Genomic DNA, 19,530 nt, shown 5'->3' with positions numbered 1-19,530 from the left:
CAAAGTCATAATTTCTACCTCTAGATTTTGTGCTTTGAGTTGGAATATGTTCATTCAATGAGCAACAATTTTCACTGTCATGTTTCTTTTAAGGGGTAATGTTGAATAAGGGTGGACACAGTACCTGTATTTCAGGAATGATGGGACCTCTTTCCTGACATGAACCTGCAAATGCCGTCAAAGGCGCTGGTGAGACAATTGGATTGGGACGTGCAAAATTACTCAGGTCACAGCTAGGGATGTCATTCTCTTCATGCCTCATGATGACGGTGTCCATGACAAAGAAACGGTTCCATGGCAGCCAAAGTGTGTGCTCCTGAGTGATGAACGGAGAGCGCTCAAAGTGTATCGTGACCGAAACACCTCCGTTAGTCATCAAATCAAAGCTAGTATTTGGAGGACAGAACAAGACAGTTTGTTTTCAAAAAAAAAATTACTTTTTGCAAAACATCACAAAAGGTGTAATTTTCCAACTTTGTATGACCAACAGGCAAGTATCTCTACAATAACACGTCAGAAATGTGGGTATTTTCTAACCATCAATTCAAAAGGACAGCAGGCTATTCACAGTGCATGTATACATTTCCAATCCATGTTGCCAACAGGCTAGACTCCTGCCAAGATTACAAAGTTGCAAAATTAACCATAACTGCATTTGTCAACTTCTTGACAATTTGTTACATGGAACAGATGCAGCAGGTAGAGGTCAAGCTTCTTGATCAAGAGGTAGACATTTTTAATAAATTGATATTTAGACACTTTTATAAATATGCAATCTTGGAAGAAGATTTATTTTATCCCTGAGTCATCCATCAAAAGCACAGAACAATTTGAGATGCAATTAGTGAAATATTGATCCTATAAAGGATTGCCTCACTTAATATTCATATTGAATATAAAAAGCTGAAAGTCTCATGATATTGCTCACATGATATTAATTTAAGGAGTTCACTATGTCATATAGATCTATAGTACAGTAAGGTCACAATTTAATTTTCTGGAATAGCATCTTGAGTTAATTGTGGCATGTTTGCTGTGAGACATGGCGTACTGGATATTCCTTTCCTAGTTTGCATCCATAATGTGAACTATTGATAACAAGTGCTGCATAGAGGTTTGATGATTTGACATTAATGCCAGTTTAATTGTCAGATGTGTGTGTAAATTCTACTAAGGTGAATATTGTCAAAAAGTATGCTATAAAAGCATAGCTGGACAGGCAGCATGTGAGGAGCAGGAGAGTTGATGTTTTGAGCATGAGCTCTTAATCAGGAATAAGGGTGGATCTGAGATAAGGTGTTGGAGGGGTGGAAGATGAGGAAACTGGTGAAATCGACATTGATCCGGTGTGGTTGAAGGGTCCCAAGGCGGAAGATGAGGCATTCTTCCTCCAGGTGTTGGGTGGCTAGAGTTTTGCGGAAGAGGAGGCCCAGGGACTTGCATTTCCTTGGCAGAGTAGGAGACGGGGTTAAAGTTTCGGCTACATGGCAATGGGGTTGTTTAGTGTGTGTGTCCCAGAGATGTTCTCTGAAACAAGTTGGAGTCCTGTCTCCCCAATGTAGAGGAGACCACATTCGAGAGCAACATACACAGTAGATGACGTGTGTGGAGGTACAGTAAATCTCGTTGGATGTGGAAGGATCCTTTGGGCCTTGGATGGAGATGAGGGGGGAGGTGTGGGCGCAGGTTTTGCATCTCTCGCGGTGGTAAGGGAAGGTGCTGGGGTTGGAGGGTGAGTTGGTAGGGGGGAATATCCCTGTGGAATGCAGATAGGGGTGGGGATTGGAAATATATCTCTGGTGGTGAGGTCTGTTTGTAGGTGGCAGAAATGACAGGGGATGATGTGTTGTATCCAGAGGTTGATGGGGTGGAAGGTGTGGACTGGGGGTAAGGGCGAGGTTCTGTTCTCGTTGCAATTGGAGGGTTTGGGTTCAAGGGCGAAGGTGTGGGAAGTGGAGGAGTTGGGCTGGTGGGCATCGTTGACCATGCGAGAGGGGAAATTGTGGTCTTTGAAGAAGGAGGCCATCTGGAACACCAAAAGTTTATGTACTTACCTCCAACCCTGGGATTTCTTGATCACCCCAGAAGCTTCTCCTGGTCTCTGGAACTGCTAGGACAACATTAGCCACACAGCTGCTCGAGCCACCACCACCGCCCCCGTCACTTCACAGCCCGCGGCCTCCGTGAATGCCACGAAGACAACCACCCATGCAATCGCCACAAGTACCACCACTGCCGAAACCACCGTGAAGACAACCTGGAACGTCACTACCACCCTGCAATTGCCGCCGCATCAGCCACTTCCGCCCCCACTGACGTCACTCACTGGAACACTGCTGATGGCATCGTGGATTTCACATCTAATGTCACTTCTGCCCCGGCTTCCACTCCCCCCCTCCGCCCTCCAACCCTGACCCCCATGGTGAGTGTTACTTCCATTGGTGACATCACCCATGATCCCATAAGCACACCCACTCCATAGACAGTCTCCACCACCAATCCCAACTCCAGCCCCACAACAAGTCCGAGCCCCAAGACCTGCTGTGTTTTTACCAACCCCCAGACCACTCCCTCAGTGAGGATGAACAATCAATCCTCAGTAAAGGCCTTACCTTCATCCCCCTACAATCCTGGATCAATGAATCTAACATGCGTTGTGACATCGAACTTTTCTTCCATTGTCTCCACATTTACCTTTTCCATCAGGACTCCCACCCACCCTCCGAGACCCCTTTTCCTGCCTCTTACACACCCTATCTACTTGGACCCCATGCTGGTTGTTGACTGCCCTCAATCTCTTCGTCTCCAACTGCTGCCGCGAAATTGACCACCTCAACCTATCCACTCCTCTCACCCACTCCAACCTCTCACCCTTGCAATGCGCAGCACTCCACTCCTTCTGCTCCAACCCCAACCTCACCATCAAACCAGCATGAAGCGGGGAGGGGAGGGGGATGCTGTGGTAATTTGGTGCACTGACTTCTATACCACTGAAGCTAGGCGTCAACCCACGGACACCTCCACTTACTGCCACCTTGACCATGAACTCACCTCCAATTACCGAACCAACAGCCTCCAACCTCATAGTCTGGGAACCCCGCACCGCCCAGTTCAACCTCCTACCCAAAATTCACAAACATGACTGCCCCAGTTGACTCATTGTCTCTGCCTGCTCCTGCCCCACCGAACTTATCTCTGCATACCTTGGCACCGTCCTGTCCCCTTGCTCCACGATCTCCCCATTTACATTTGGGAGACTGCCCAAGCACTCCATCTTCTCCATGACTTAAGTTTCCACGGCCCCACAATGCCTCATCTTCACCATGGACATCCAGTCCCTGTACACATCTATCTGCCACGACGAAGGCCTCCAAGCCCTTCGTTTCTTCCTCTCCCGCCGAACCACCAAGTACCCTTCCACTGACACACACTCATTCGATTGGCTGAACTGGCCCTCACCCTCAACAAGTTCTTTTCTAATCTTCCCACTTCCTTCAGACCAAAGGGGTAGCCAAGGGCACCCACACGGGCCCCATATATGCCTGCTTCTTCATAAAGGTACGTGGAACAGTCCACCTTCTGCAGCTACACTGGCACCATTTACCATCTTGTCCTCTGCTACATCAATGACTGTATCATGAGGAGGTTAAACAATTCATCAACTTCATGAACACCTTCCACCCTGACCTTAAGTTCACCTAGACCATGTCAGACACGTCCCTCCCCTTCCTGAACCTCTCCAACTCCTTTTCCAGCGACCGACTCAACATGGACATTTACTTCAAACCCACCAACTCCCACAACTACCTGGACTACACTTCCTTCCACCTTGTCTCCTGTAAAAATGCTATCACTTACTCCCAATTCCTCTGCATCCGCCACATCTGCTGCCAGGAGGACCAATTCCACCATAGAACATCCCAGATGGCCTCCTTCTTCAAGGACCACAATTTCCCCTCCCATGTAGTTGATGATGCATATAGCACATCTCCTCCACTATCCACATTCCCCCCTTGAACCCAAACCCTGCAATCGCAACAAGGTCAGAATCCCCCAGTCCTCACCTACCGCCCCACCAACCTCCATATACATCACATCAACCTCCGCTATTTCTGCCACCTATAAACAGACCCTACCACCAGGGATATATTTCCCACCCACCCCTATCTGCGTTCCACAGAGACCATTCCCTCCGCAACTCTCTTGTTAGGTCCACGCCCCCGACTGACAAACCCTCCAACCCTAGCACCTTCCCTTGCCACAGAAGAAGTGCAAAACCTGCACCCACACACCAACCCCCGCACCTCCATCAAGGCCCCAAAGGATCCTTCCACATCCGACATAGATTTACCTGTACCTCCACACATGTTAGTTACTGTGTCCATTGCTCTCGATGTGGTATTCTCTACACTGGGGAGACAGGAGGCCAACTTGCGGAATGTTTCAGAGAACATCTCTGGATCACATGCACTAAACAACCTCACCACCCTATGGCCAAACACATTAACTCCCCTCCCATTCTGCCAAGGACATGCAAGTCCTGGGCCTCCTCCTCCTCCACCAAACTCTAGCCATCCGACGCTTAGAGGAAGAACGCGTCATCTTCCGCCTTGGGACCCTCCAATCACGCAGGAGCAATGTCGATTTTACCAGTTTCCTCACTTCCCCTCCTCTCACCTTATCCCAGATCTAACCTTCCAACTTGGCACTGACCTCTTGAACTGTTCTACCTGTCCATATTCCTTCCCACCTATCTGCTCCACTCCGACTTATCACCGTCACCCCCCACCCCCCCACCTTCATCTCCATATTGCATTCCCAGCTACCCTCACCCCCAGCTTCAACCACCTCCCATTTATCTCTCAGCCCCCTTGGGCACTCCCTTGTTCCTGATGAAGAGCTCATGCTCCTTGGGTGCCACCTGACCGGTTGTGCTTTTCCAGCACCATACTTACCGACTCTGATCTCCAGCATCTGCAGTCCTCACTTTCTCCTGGGGTTAATATTCTTTGGATTTCTCTTTTGCCCACCTACTTCAGCTAAAGACCTGGCCTTTACATGGGTAAGTGAGCTTTGCATCAAAAATGGTGATGGGAGAGGGGGACAAGCCTGGATGATATTTCTGATACCTAGAAATATCTGCAAATGGCTTCGACAAAAAAAGAGGATGCATTTGTCAACGATCTCTCCAGCAGTAGATATGCAGGCATCCAGAAGTGGGATTTGATGTAAAACAGCTGAACCAATAGCACACCTCACTGCAAACAGTCGAATGGACATTTCAACCTCTACTCTTCAGCAGACAGCAGGACAGCGTGCAGGGGTGGGGTGTGGAAATGAATAAATAAATAACTGCAGAGTTCTTTCATTGCTTTATCACATTACTTAAATGCAGGTTCTATTGATATTTTTATTAAATTTAAACTCAGTTTTGAAGTGGTGTGCTCAGAGAGCCGCAGGACATGGTACCGAGCCAGAGAAGAAAAAAGGTCAAGTTTGTTTGTTTAGATCACAAACCTCTCCTGGACCCCAATGAATGCAGGATAGTTATAGACTCTTGGGTAGCACCTTATTACCAAGAATTATTATTTATTATTATAAAAAGCTGCTAACTTCTCATATTTGGGTTATAGAAAGCAAAGCATAAGCATCATACAACATTCTGTGACGAGAATGACTTGTTTGTAAATAAAGTATAAATAACTGCTTCTTGAATGGTGCATCAGTGTTAAGCTTTGTACCTGCCATCCTGCCGGCTGATGGTGTAACCATACTGTGGATTGTTGACAAAGCTGATATTAACTCCAACCAAAGGAGTGCCATCTACTGTCACTGCTTGACCTCGTATTACACACGTGTCACTGTAAATAACAGAAATTACAGATTAAAATAAACAGTCACATGCAGATATTGCTATAAGGTCATGTTTTACAACCATTCTAATTATATGTGGAAGAGATTCCCCCCAAAGCCCGTGGTTAGTTATACATTGTCCTAACTGGCAGTACATCAGAAGGCTGGAAAAATCCCCAACTGAATTTACTTTAAAATATTTAACAGAGTATTTCATAATGTTTGTCATTGACTAATGGTTTACTGCCACATTTGTAATACTCTACCTGTGAACCATTTTTGAACACATGCAGTTATTAACCACCCCCACCAGAAAGGAATACTTTTACATGTCCAAACAAGACAAATACTCAGAAATTTACTATCAATGCAAAAATATTAGTAGTCAAACATGAACTGAATTAATTGTACAAATATAGAGAGTTTGTAATAAATAGGGCTGCGTTTTATGAATTGTAGCCAATTGAAATAAAACTCTCTCTAAAAAGTGTGAACTTGAGTTTTGTTTAAATATGAAATAACCGCACAGAGAGTGGTATCCCGTCACCAAGTCACCCTTTACTTACATGTGCACAGTACAGAGGCTCTGAGCAGCCAGCAGAGGCAGGCCCTAGAATGAGGTGACTCTCTGAAACTCTTGTTTATATATGTCAGCCAGGGCTCCCTGATTGACCCAAGCAAACAATCCCAATCAAGGATCTCATCATCAATGAAATCCACCTGGTCCTCATCCCAATCACTACAAATACAATTATCTGTTGGAGTATAGTACTCATCCTGGTGCACAGTGTCCTTTCAAAGTTAGTATGGAAGTCATACTAATGCTTTTGGTGGATGTCTACTGAGTGAATAGCTGATCTGGGAAGGCCTGTGTTAGTATGGGCCCAGAATCAGAGATGATGGATGCCATCAGGGTGGAGTTGATTGTTAAGGTTTGGTAAGAAATGGTGAGAGAACTCACTAGGTAGGCCTTGTAATTTTTTGTTCATGCCTATTTGTGTCATATTATTCCATTGCACGAGCTACTTTTATTAGTAATTAAAGTAACCGTCATGAAAAGTATCCCTTTGTAAAGCAGTTTCTTTGTCAAGAGTTTAATACACTCTTGATAACCTCTGAATATATCCATCATCCATTTCCTTATTTCATTAGGTCTTAGTTATAGATTTAGTGCATTGCTCTTGTTACCTGATGAAGGAGCACTGTTCTGAAAGCTGGTACTTCCAAATAAACCTGTTGGACTATAACCTGATGTGTAATTTTTAACTTGGTCCACTACAGTCCAATACTGGCTGCTCCACACCATGATGTCTCAGACATTCCTTAAGCCCATGTCACATGATAACATCAACACTTCCAAAAGCTGCTACAAAGGGGCTGGGAAGATTCCAGTCATTCTTATATTGGCTATGACTAAAATAGAAAAATAAAACTAAACTCCTATGCCTTTTGACTCCATTTGGAAATCAGCATGTTTTAGTCTGTCCAGGTGGAGGTATCCTGATATGGAGCGATGCATGCAAGCACAACAAGCAACAATATGTGAAATGTGTTATTTTAACGCTGTGAATCCTTGTTATTACCGACTTGAGTTGTAATTACTTTGTTTTTCTCAGACTGAGAAATTTTATAGATCAGTGAAAAAAACATTACATTATCCAAGACATCAACAAATAGCTAATATTTTAATATTTTTATTACAAATAGAGGTGAATTATATTTCTTGATTTGTATATTAATTTTTTCTCATATTTCTGGTAGGTTTTGGCTTTACCTCGCTTACACAGAATTATGGAAAATCTACACAACAGAAGCCTGCTGGTTGACCTTACTGCTCAGTTTTGGATTCCATATTTATGGAAAGATGCAAATGGAGGCTCTAGAGGGGAGGTTTGCAAAATAACTCCACAGAGGCCAGTATCCCATCACTAAGTCACCCCTTACTTACTTACTGGTCCAGCTCCCTCAGAGCCAGCTGTCAGAGTGAACAGGATGTTTGACACGCCTGTTCTTATCTGTCAGTCAGGGCTCCCAGACTGGACCAGTTTAACAGCCCAAACCAGGAAACTCATATTCTGTGAGGTCCACCTGGTTGACCTCATCACAATCACTATAGTTTGCTTGATTGATACCTGAAATAAGTGGATTTTCTTTTGAGGAAAGGTAGGTCAGACTGTATTTTTTTCCACTGACATTTAGAAGAATAAGGTGGAATTTGATTGATAGGTTTATGAACTGTCGTGACAAGTGAAGGATATTGCCTCTTGTAGGCCAATCCAGAACTACAAGTTATTTAAAAATTAGGGACCGCCACTTTAAGTCAAGGATTAGATGAATTCTTTTCTCTCAAAGGATTCTGTAATGACAGAATGTTCCACCTCAGAAGGTGGTAAGGTGGAGTCACTGAATATTTTCAAGGTGGAGGAAGATTGATTCCCTTGCTGAACAGAAATCTAAGATTGTTTGGGTAGATTAGAATGTGGAATTCCAAGCAAATAGATCAGCTTTGGTCTGAAATGGCAAAGCAGGCTCGAAGGGCTAAATGGCTTAATTCTCCTTCTAATTTGTATGTATATCTTCATCTATTTATGTTACTCATTATAATTCATTAGTTTCTTCCCATTCTAATTCTTCCCATTCCATTCTACTTATGCCTCCACCCATCTCCCTCATATATACATAAAGGCACTCTTTAAGCAATCACACAGAAGCGAAATTCACATTTTCTTTACTGTAATTTGAGCAAACAAATTCATTTGAAAATCTTAATCCGTTGACTATCATGTCATGAATATCTGGTTTATATTTCATATGTTTTAGAATGTAACCTTTCAGTTTAAGAACTAAACTTTTAAATAGGAAAAATGATTGAGAAACATGAGAAAACATCTCGGATGTAAATGCATCTCAGCTAAGCTTGGGTTTATACTCTAAAATCATTGCCTGTATTTGTCGTGCTAAGTTAACCTAGATAGTGAGAAAGATCGAACAATAAATGATCACTTTTGGCACGTGTAAAAGACCAAAGGAATTGAGACAGAGAGTAATTACATCCATTAGAAACATTAACTTTACTAATAGATTGCAGAATTAAAGAGTTGCGTTGATGATAAAATACCTTATTTGCAATTTTTCTTTTAACTATACCACATTATACCATGATTCGGAGATGCTGGTGTTGGACTGGGGTGTACAAAGTTAAAAATCACACAACACCAGGTTATAGTCCAACAGGTTTAATTGGAAGCACACTAGCTTTCGGAGCGACGCTCCTTCACCTGATGAAGGAGCGTCGCTCCGAAAGCTAGTGTGCTTCCAATTAAACCTGTTCGACTATAACCTGGTGTTGTGTGATTTTTAACATTATACCATGTCACTTTAGAGATAGTGATTTAGGGTCCAACCTGGGAGAGAAGGTTCTTTTTAAAGTATCTTTATGCATTTTCTGACAGGAGCAAACAGATTCATTTGGGTCTTATGAGGGAAAAAAAACAGCTAGACAATTTGCTTTACCTTTCAGCTAGTGGACAAAATCTATAGCGGTAGATTATAGAAATTGTGGCAGAAAGCAGTTAGCTTCAAAAGATCACTTCAGAAGCAGTGGGTGCACTCTAGGGAAAAATGTCTTTGTAAGGCCAAGGCAAGGAACTCTAGAGTCCACTGTCCTGAAGTCTTTGAAGGAAATTTGAAATTTACTTAGCCAACAGCTGATTTTGAGAGATCTTCTAACTCCTAAGGATTTTTAAAATAAATTCCAGAGGGCTGAATAAATCGTCAGGCTGGTTCTAGGAAAAATGATTGAACCTTCAAGATTTCAAAAGGTAATGGAACTCATTAAGATGTGGTTAGAGTTAAAAGTAGACTTACATTCATTGTATAAATCTTCATAAGCTATTATGTTAAGTTAACAGTTTTTGCAATGTTTAATTTCTTTTCACATGTGCAAGGAAGTTTGTCTTCATTTTTTTAAAAGAACATCTAACCTATGTCATAATTCTTCCAATTAATTGCCGTGATTGGATTTCTTACTCAAATATTAACAGTCTGTAATGAGTCATAACACAGTATGCATACCATATTGACTGCATTACCCTTGACTTCTCATTTGAGATTTCTTCAAAGAATTCAGTAAAGTTGATTAAAGAAGATAAATTACTTTGAGAAGTCCATGCTTTTTTAATCATATTCTTTTGCCCCCAAATGTTTGCTTTTTTGTGTTTTAGGCATAATTTGAGTATGTTTCTCACTCCTGTCAGTAATATCTAGTTCTCTGAACTGCATGTTCACTTCGGAGACATAAAGCTGTGGATTCAAGTCCAGTCGAGAACCTTCAGCAAAAAGACCAATGCTGACACTCCAGTATACTAAGGAGGCAGTGTGACGCTGTTGGAAGTATTGTTTCTTTGATGGAATGTCAATCCTAGGCTCTGTCTAGTGCATGAGGTTTTATTTTAAATTCATTCACAGGATGTGGGTGCTCCTAGCTGGCCCATCCCTAATTGCCCAGAGAGCAGTTAAGAGTCAACCCAATGCTATGGGTCTGGAGTCACATGTATCCAGACCAGGTAAGGATGATAAAATATCCTTCCTTGAAGGACATTAATGAACCAGATGGGTTTTCCTGACAATCAACAGAATTGAATTTAAATTCAACCATCTGTCATGGCAGGAATTGAACCTGGATCCCCAGATCATTCGTGGGATTTCTAGATTAATAGTCCAGATAATACAATGAGGCCAATGCCTCCTAGATGTAAATTATCCCATGAAGTTTTCCTGAAGATGATTATGGCAGTTATCACTGATGTTCTGGCAATTATTTATCCATTGATCAACATCATGAAAAGGAAATCTGGCCAATTTCAGATTGGCCAAGATCTTCTAGCCTCTGGATAATCAGAGACCAGACATATTCCCAAAGTGAAGCTCCTCTGAGATCTCAGTAGGAATTGTCCAGGAATTTTAAACAACTCCTCAGCTCACTGGGATCCTGCTTGAAAATCCACACCACTAAGTTGGACCTGGAAAACGGGGAGAGAACTAACTTACTTACAGATATAGATATCGAGGGAATGTTGGACAGATTACAAGTACATCTAACTCCTGAGTTTCTGTACACATTACACTGGCTGAATCCGGACTGACAGCCCATCTCCCTAATTATCCCTCAGATCTGTCACCTCACCCTGACCTTTTAATATCACAAGACCATCCTGAGTTCTACTCCAGCCCCCAAAGCTCCAGCTATCCTCTTACCCTCCAAACTTCCACAAAACTTTTCCAATCTAAAGCATTTGATCCCTTCTCCCCCAAGTGTGGCCTCAGTACACTATCCACCATAACAGCCAACACTTTGCTATGCCTGGCACTTATCACATGCAAAAGCAATGTAAATGCCCCGAAGATTTGTCAGTGGCAGCCCGTATTGCAAAACTGGGACATGGCCTGACATCCTCCAACAATCCTGCGTTTTCATGGAAAACCATTCTACATGTCTTAAGAAGAAGGGTTCAGAATTCCAGTTAGAAACCTAGAGCTTCCAGTTTGTGAAAAATATTAGAAATAGTGGAAATCTGATGGTGACTGCCACTTCTTGGAAGATTCAGCCCATTGTTGCCTGCCAAAACTTGCTGTTGGAAATTTGTCTTCTATACCTCCTACAAAAGTACATCATTGGCTTTAAAGTGCTTTGGGATGTGATGACTTTTTGAAACGAGCTGTATAATTGAACACTCTTCACGTTTCTGGATAAAAATGACTGCTAAGTTTTCCCGCTCTCTAGCACTTCTTTCTATTTGGTTTTTTCAATGTATCAAGGTTACTGCCAGTACTATCTCCTGCATTGTTTTCTTGTGTAACCATGGTTGAAATCTTTAGGTCATCTTTAACTTTGGTTAGATTTTCCAGATTACTTTATATCAAAGATGATTCTTCCTCGTGCTCTCTCTCCCTGTTGAACCAACTAGCTCTGCTTGAAGCCTTCACATAATGACTGGTGAGTAACCAAGCAGATTTTCTAGATTACTTTATCTTTCTGTCTGAACTGTTAGAATATCAGTTTTGTCTTTTTCACATCTGTGATCTTCTCTTTGCATACAGTGGTGAATGAAAACTGAGAGAAAGTGTTTATTTAGTGTTCCAGCATTATATTTTGCTCATTCGTCATTTTATCAGGTTTCACAATACAAAGTTCTCTCTCCCCGTCGAACTGACTAGCTCTGCTTAAAACCTTCACATAATAAATGATGGGTAACTGAGCAAGTTGAGGGGAAGATTGTAATTATTCATCAACACACTAAAGTTCAAATTATGACCTCATTATTCCATTTGAATTCACTTTGAACCCCTTCTCTGACAAGCACATTCTCCCTGTCATGTTAATTCCACTTACTAATATTGTGTTTTCTGAATTTCTGGAACATTTTTCATTCTGTATTGATATTGAATTGATCTTCATTCTGCATTGATACTTTCTCATTTTGTCCTGCTTCCATATCTCTATATGGCGTTTCCTCACCGTGCACTCCCTGCTAAGTGACAGCAATATTAAAAATAAACATTGTTCATTGCAGTCTGATTTTCTTACCAATATCTCACAACCTTCTCATCATGGTTACTCTTCAGAACTGTTGTCACGGTTGCTCAATGAAAGGCCAGTTAAAATGCCATTATTGGGCACAAATATTTTTACCAACATGGAGTCCCAGTTACAGGGCATTGCCTCAGTGAATTCCCATAAAATGTACAGAAAGCCTTGGGACTCAAAAGGTGGTCTTGGATAATTATCATGCCACCAATATTATGAGGTTAACTTAATCACTGCATTAGGCAAATTCAGTAACAGTTTTATTTTCAGTAATGCAGGCACAAATCAAAGAAATTAGACTTCATTTTTCAGTTTGTCTTTAGCGGGAGGTGGCAACATAGTTGTAATGTCATTCAACTGGTTGATCTAGAACCCAATGCTCTAATGATCTGCTGCCGTGGGTACAAATATTACCAAACTAGATAATGAAAAGTCTGGAATTAACAATAGTGAGCACACAACCATTGTCGATCATGAACCCTTCTGATTCATCAACGCCCTTCAGGGAAGGAAATGTACCATCTTGACCTGGTCTAGTCTACATGTGATTCCAGATCCACAGCAATACGGTTGATCCTTAACTGCACTCTGAAACGGCCTAGCAAGCCATCCTAGAATCCCTACAATGTGGAATGAGAAAATATCAATACAGACTGCAATTAGCCCATCAAGTCTGCACTGATTCTCCGAAAAGCATTCCACCCAGACACCCTCCATCCCCATTACCCCACATTTACCATGATTAAGCCAACCACCTGCACATTCTTGGACATGATGGGGCAATTTAGCATGGCCAGTCCACCTGACTGTTTGAGGAAACTGGAACACTCAGCAGAAATCCATGCATATACTGGGAGAACAGACAGTTGCCCAAGGTTAGAACTAAACTCAAGTCCCTAGCACTATGAGGCACATTAGCCACTGTGCCACCATGCTGCTCAGTTTCGTGATGGGCAATAAATGCTGCATAGCCAGAAACACCCACATTCCATGCATGAGCAGAAGAAAAATTTTCAAAAGTACCAAAATACCTCACTCACAACACCATTTTATATTTGTAAACTTACCAGCTATTTCACTAGGGTGAGGCATCCATGCTTTAGCTAATTCTATTCTAACTGGATGTGTGTATACATTATTTTGCATCAAACTCATTGATTAACACAAAATGTTAGAATTAAGGCAATTGATAAAACAATGAGTGGGAAAGTTAGGAAGTTTATTTACGTAGTGAGTTGGTACGATCTGGAACTAACTCCAACTTTTAAAAATGGAATTAAATAAATACCGAAAGAGAGAAAATCAAAAGGCTATGTAGAAAGCACGGAGCAGATTTTTGTGTGTTGTATAATCCAGTGAGAAACTGGAAACTGTGGCCCCCATTTTCATTTCTGAACCCACATATTGCATTTTGGATCTTTTTGGTCTCTATGGCTTAAGGTCATATTGAATCATGTTCTTACCATCAGAGAATGAAATTCATTCTGTCCATCAGTCACCATAATGTAACAATATCTTGACAGCTGTGATATGTGGTGTGTCTGAAAGTCCTATGACTGCTCGTGCACTCTTATTCAGTGCACTCTTATTCCTAATTAGGAATAGCAGCTAGTTTAGTTTTTATGGAAGAAACAATATTTTGTTCCTGTTAAATGAAAAGCTGTTGTATGAACTTCGATTAAGACCAATCAAGAGAAAGCTGACCTCTGATATATTCTGACGTTCTTTCAAAACATGCCATATAAATTGCAAAGAGTAACTGGCATTAAAACCTCCATTTTACCTACAATATCTATAACCCTCACTGCTGTCAGCAAAATACTCAGTTATGATAGTTTCCATTCTTTTGGAAATACTAAAATGGAAGATTTGTGAAATGAAATGAAAGATTTCACACATGATTTTTGTATCAATCACAGTTCATCTTGTCAATCATGATGTCTCTGTGTCACTGCATCCAATGTCAAGGTAAGAAGCCGACAATTTGTTTATAGCAATCAGCTACTCTACCCGACCATCACCCAGTTAATGTCTTGTTCATTCAGAAACCTGGCTCTATCAGCCTCGCTTAACATTCAAATATTTATTCAGGTAGATTGAATTGAATTACTTGATACATCAGCAGTCAGCTAATATTGTTCTACAGCTCAGGAGGAGCTTTGTAATTGTAAAAAATATATTGCTAATTTTTGTTGAAAATCATAAAATCCCTACAGTATGGAAGTCCATTGGGCCCATCAGGTCCACATTGCCTCTCCAAAGAGCATCCCACCCAGACTCACCCCAAGCCCAGTAACCCTGCATTTCCTGTGGCTAATCCACCTAGCCTGCACATCTCTAGACACTATGGGCAAATAATGTGGCCAATTCTACTAACCTGCACATCTTTGAAATGAAGAAGGAAACTGCAGCACCCAGAGACCAAACCAATGCAGACACGAGGAGAATGTGCAAACTCCACACAGATAATCACTTGAGACTGAAAATAAACCTGGGTCCCTGGGTGCTGTGAAGCAACAGTGCTAACCACTGAGCAACCATGCCGCCAAATTAAATCATTAACAATTTATTCTACATAGGCATCCACAAAACCCAATTCAGCTGTCATGTGTTTTTCTGTGTATGCTAACTTTAGTGGAAAGTAGATTTGAGTATATCATGTGGTTTTGGCTCTATATTCATGTTTATTTTCTTGTTTAAATTAGCAAATGAAGGAATGCATAATCTCCATTTCCTTGAGTAAAGTGCAGAAGATTAGTTTATGAGTGAACCTGCCTTTCAGTTGTCACTGCAAAAGGATTTAATACTTTAAATTATGTTGACTTGGACTGGTGCACCTGTTTATTATGTTGAGAGGAATTTTTAACTAAATATCAATGAGACTATTCTGGTTGAACAAGTAAACTTGTTCAAATGTGTGACTGGAATTGGAAAAAGAAAGTGAGACAGTTTGACCAGCAGGTGATAGAAATTTAGCTCAAAAGAGAACTAAGCATTACAAAGGAAACACTTATTCTGTTAGAAAGGTAGTTAAAGATTAATTATGGTGACAGCTTACATCATTTTGTTATCTATGCAATAGTTACTAATATACACTGGCAAAGTATTCCTATCATATACTTATGAAGATAATTGTAATGCTTCCATCATAAGGCACACTCTTGAAAGATATCATTGCAAATCATGCAGAATTCAGTTGTGTGATTCACAACCAAATCCATGAATGTTTTTCAAACAATATTCATATTCTACTCCAATCCCTGTTAAATTGTTTTAGTTTCCATTGGGGTTTAAAACTTTATACTAAACTTGCCCGTGAATACCACCCTCACTGGAATTTCTAAACATTGTAATTTTGTTTTCTAAAGAATTTATAAATGGAAGTCATAGTAATCAAGCATTGCCTAATGTTTAAGTTTATCTCTACCATCGCTGGCATAAAATATTAGCTTAGCAAACATTTATGGAGAAGTAGCCCACAGCAGTGTCTCAATGCCTTTGCTCAATTAGATCTGCAAATTGCAAGCTCCCTTGGCATATACATTTGCCCCATTCAGAAAACAATTAACACTGTCTAGTAAGTATCTGGCCTTTTGTAGGATAACTTGTCCTTACTGGAGGCAAGATCAACTTCTCACAATATACCAAGTCCCTGGAAACCACAGTCATTGCTAATTTAGTCAAGCTTTTCCTTCAGGAGACCTTGGCTAAAAGCAATTACATTGCAAACAAGCTAAATATTACTGCAAAGAATCCACCTGCTGCCAATTCATCCCATATATTTACATACTATTATCTGTAAGGAAAGCATGTTAGTTCTATCCAATCAATCTAACTACAGAGCCATAAATCCTAATTTTTATAGTATGTGTCAGTGAAATTCTGCCAATTAGAAATTCGAACCAAGGAATTAAAATTTGAATAAACTCAAATTGATTTATTCATTGTTTTAATATTATAAGACAGAAATGTTGAAAGTTATGAACAACTTGAACACTCTTAAACAGGTTTAGTTAATTGTATGTGGGTCCAATAGATATTTTCAACCCTTATAGTGCAAACTTTGAACAACTAGCAATGTCATTTAAAGGTTGTATTTATTGACAGTAAAACTGGAATTTAGTTTTGTAAGTTCCAGTTAGTGTTCTTGCCTTCTCATTTATATTTGATCAACGTGATGAAAGGTGCATAATTTATGTACATTAATACATTTTTAAAAGAGATTGGATTTCAAGCTCGTGGCACAAAGGTGATGGTCCATTTTTGTGAAGAGGTGTAAACGTTAACTAGGTCAATCTTCTCAGAACTTTAATCTTAAACCAGTAAGCGCTTCCTGGAATGTTAATGGGAGTCTTTGTTTATGTTATGGGGCTTTGTGATCAGGGAGAGAAGACATCAAGCCATCAGTTTAGCAGAAACTAGGCTAAGGAATTTTTGGGGGGGCAGTTTGAAGGATAATATAAGAAGAGATACTCGGATTATCCAGCTTTTAGAATTAGAATTCTGAAATTGAAATGTTATAGCTGGAGTTAACTCAGATATAGTTTGAAATGAAGACTTCAGTTAGAAGAAACAGGGAGAGAAAGTAAGGACAATAGGAAAATGGAAAGTGAGAAGTGGGAAAAACAGAGACTAATGAAAGAGGAGATGGAAATAAAAGCTCCAAAGAAATAAGGAATTAGACAATATGATTTGGCTGTAGAAAAGCTGAGTAAAGAAGGAAAGAAGTATCTGAGAGGATGATTCCCGAGTTCAATGAGGGATTTGATTTAAATAAATATCACTAATTATAGTTCAAATTTACTGATTAGATTACTTACAGTGTGGAAACAGGCTCTTCAGCCCAACAAGTCCACACTGACCCTCCAAAGGAACTGGGACAGCTTGTTTTCCATTAAAGGTGTAGGCTGTTTCTTTCAGCTTGCTGTCAAAGATTAGATTACTTACAGCGTGGAAACAGGCCCTTCGGCCCAACAAGTCTACACCAACCCACAACCCAACCAGACCCATTCCCCTACATTTACCCCTTCACCTAACACTACAGGCAATTTAGCATGGTCAATTCACCTAACCTGCACATTTTTGGACTGCGGGAGGAAACCCACGCAGACATAGGGAGAATGTGCAAACTCCACACAGACAGTTGCCTGAGGTCGGAATTGAACCCAGGTGAAGCCTTGTGAGGCAGCAGTGCTAACCACTGTGCCATCGTGCCACCCATTGGAGGATGGTGTCAAAAGATATTTCACCTTCTTGAGAAAGTAGCTGGAAAGATGAAATGATGTTTGGATTTTAATGTTGCAAAATGCTTTGACATTTACAGCTATAACTGTGTCTACCAGTTTGTCGTAAGAACAATCTGCAGTTTATGAAATTGTTAAAAAGACACACTTATCAATTAAAGTTTAGGATTATAGACTTAATAAGACATTTGTAGCATTTGCACAGGCAAAAGAAATGCTGTGTGATGAGCGCTTTTTAACACAAGGGCTAAAGAAATATTTTGAGAACGTAAGAGAAAATATGATTCTGGAAGAAGTTAGAAAGAGTATAACTGCAAACCTAAAAATTTAAATGAGCATCAAGTATGAAAGATCAGAGAAACAACACTTCTAGCAGCTATATATGATATATTGCATAGACAGCTACATGTGGGGAAATGGTCATGTGGGAATCCAGAAGGAAATTGGAGGAATAGAAAATCTGCAGATGGAAGATGTGCTGATTTTGGGGAACAAACAGAAGGAACTAAAGTAAGAAAGGAGAAAGGCTCGAACCAAAGATGATATAAAGAAAATAACATACTTCCATTGTAATTAAATTGAACAAACCAAAGCCAATTATTTGAAGTTGAATAGGGGACAGAGTAAGAACATCTAAAGAATCCTCCGAAAAGGTAGCAACAGAAAAGGAAATTGGTATTAAAACTGCAGCAATAGTCCAAAGAGGACATTTTCTTAGAATATACTAAAACAAAATGGAGAAACGACTCCAGTCATGAAAAAAATTGACTATTTTATGTCAAAAAAGCAAGGTATTTTCTTATGCTTGAGATCAAAAAGGTAAACCAATAAGATACTCAGAGACAATGAAGCAAGTCCGTTACTGATTGCTGGCTGATTATATTATTTGTCTTCAAGAGGAGCTGATGAAGGAGGGAATGTAAATTGCAGGTATAAATGGAGGTGAAAAACCAATCCCATTAGACAGAGTTGGATTAAAGATTGACTTGGCGAATGAAGAGATTGCAGTGGGAGTAGTGAAGAAGGAATTGAATTTATCTTGGGAAATAACTTGGATGGCTCAGAAACATTGATACTACTGAGGATAGACACTATATGAACAAAACTCTAAAAAAGGGGTTTGATCCACTCAAGTCTTTGATAAAGGTGAAGACCACGAGCTGCATGGTCTACTCTGTTCTATTGTGATAGAGTCAATCTAGAGAAATTAGATCAAGTGAGGGAAGAGGTTAATTTCTTGAAGGACCATGACATTTTTGAACTGATTAATAGTAGCTGGAGCTCACCTATTGTGATGGTGCTGAAATCAGACATGCTGCAAAGATTTTGTATCAATTATTTAACAGTCAACATGGTCTCAAAAGTGGACTCAGTGTATTACAAGATTGCAGCACTGCATTGAAAGAATTGAACATTACTGAGCAAAAAAAGCCAAAGAAATATCATCAGTTTCTGCAACTCTGGTTGACCTTCATCAGTGCAAAGTCAGGCCATTTGGAATGGAAAATGCACTGGCAGAGTTTCAATGATCAACTATTAAAGAATTATGTAACTGCATGGTTCACATGGTCAGTATGGTTGTTTTCAAACCTGGCAAGTTCATTTATATCCTTTGGCTCAACTGTTTGATCAACTACACACAGCTAATTGGATAGAAATCTGGACAAATGTAAATTTGCAAAAGCAGAAGTGACTTTTTTGGTAACATAATGAGGCATGGCTAACTGCATCTACAGAGGTGAAAATAAAGGACTGTTTTGGATTTCCCTGTGTGTAGGACACTATGCAAAAGTTTGAGATATTTTGATGACCGTATTTTATTGGAAGTTTGTACTAAATTTCAGCATT

General features: G+C 40.4%; 1 protein-coding gene across 12 annotated transcripts in view; it reads right to left on the bottom strand.

The window, feature by feature from the left end:
• The window catches only part of tenm4 (teneurin transmembrane protein 4), a 660,982-nt gene that overhangs the window by 85,949 nt on the left and 555,503 nt on the right, over window positions 1–19,530 (bottom strand). For all 12 annotated transcript variants that reach the window (XM_043691653.1, XM_043691652.1, XM_043691657.1 and 9 more), the window contains 2 exons: window positions 5,742–5,861; window positions 125–386 (listed from right to left, as the gene is read on the bottom strand). In XM_043691653.1, the coding sequence (XP_043547588.1) occupies window positions 125–386; window positions 5,742–5,861 (382 nt within the window). The remainder of the gene's footprint in view (window positions 1–124; window positions 387–5,741; window positions 5,862–19,530) is intronic.

Source organism: Chiloscyllium plagiosum, chromosome 6 (genome assembly GCF_004010195.1).
Source record: "Chiloscyllium plagiosum isolate BGI_BamShark_2017 chromosome 6, ASM401019v2, whole genome shotgun sequence".
Classification (NCBI taxonomy): domain Eukaryota; kingdom Metazoa; phylum Chordata; class Chondrichthyes; order Orectolobiformes; family Hemiscylliidae; genus Chiloscyllium; species Chiloscyllium plagiosum.
The sequence above is the reverse complement of the archived record's forward strand: the minus strand, read 5'-3'. Positions and strand labels throughout refer to the sequence as shown.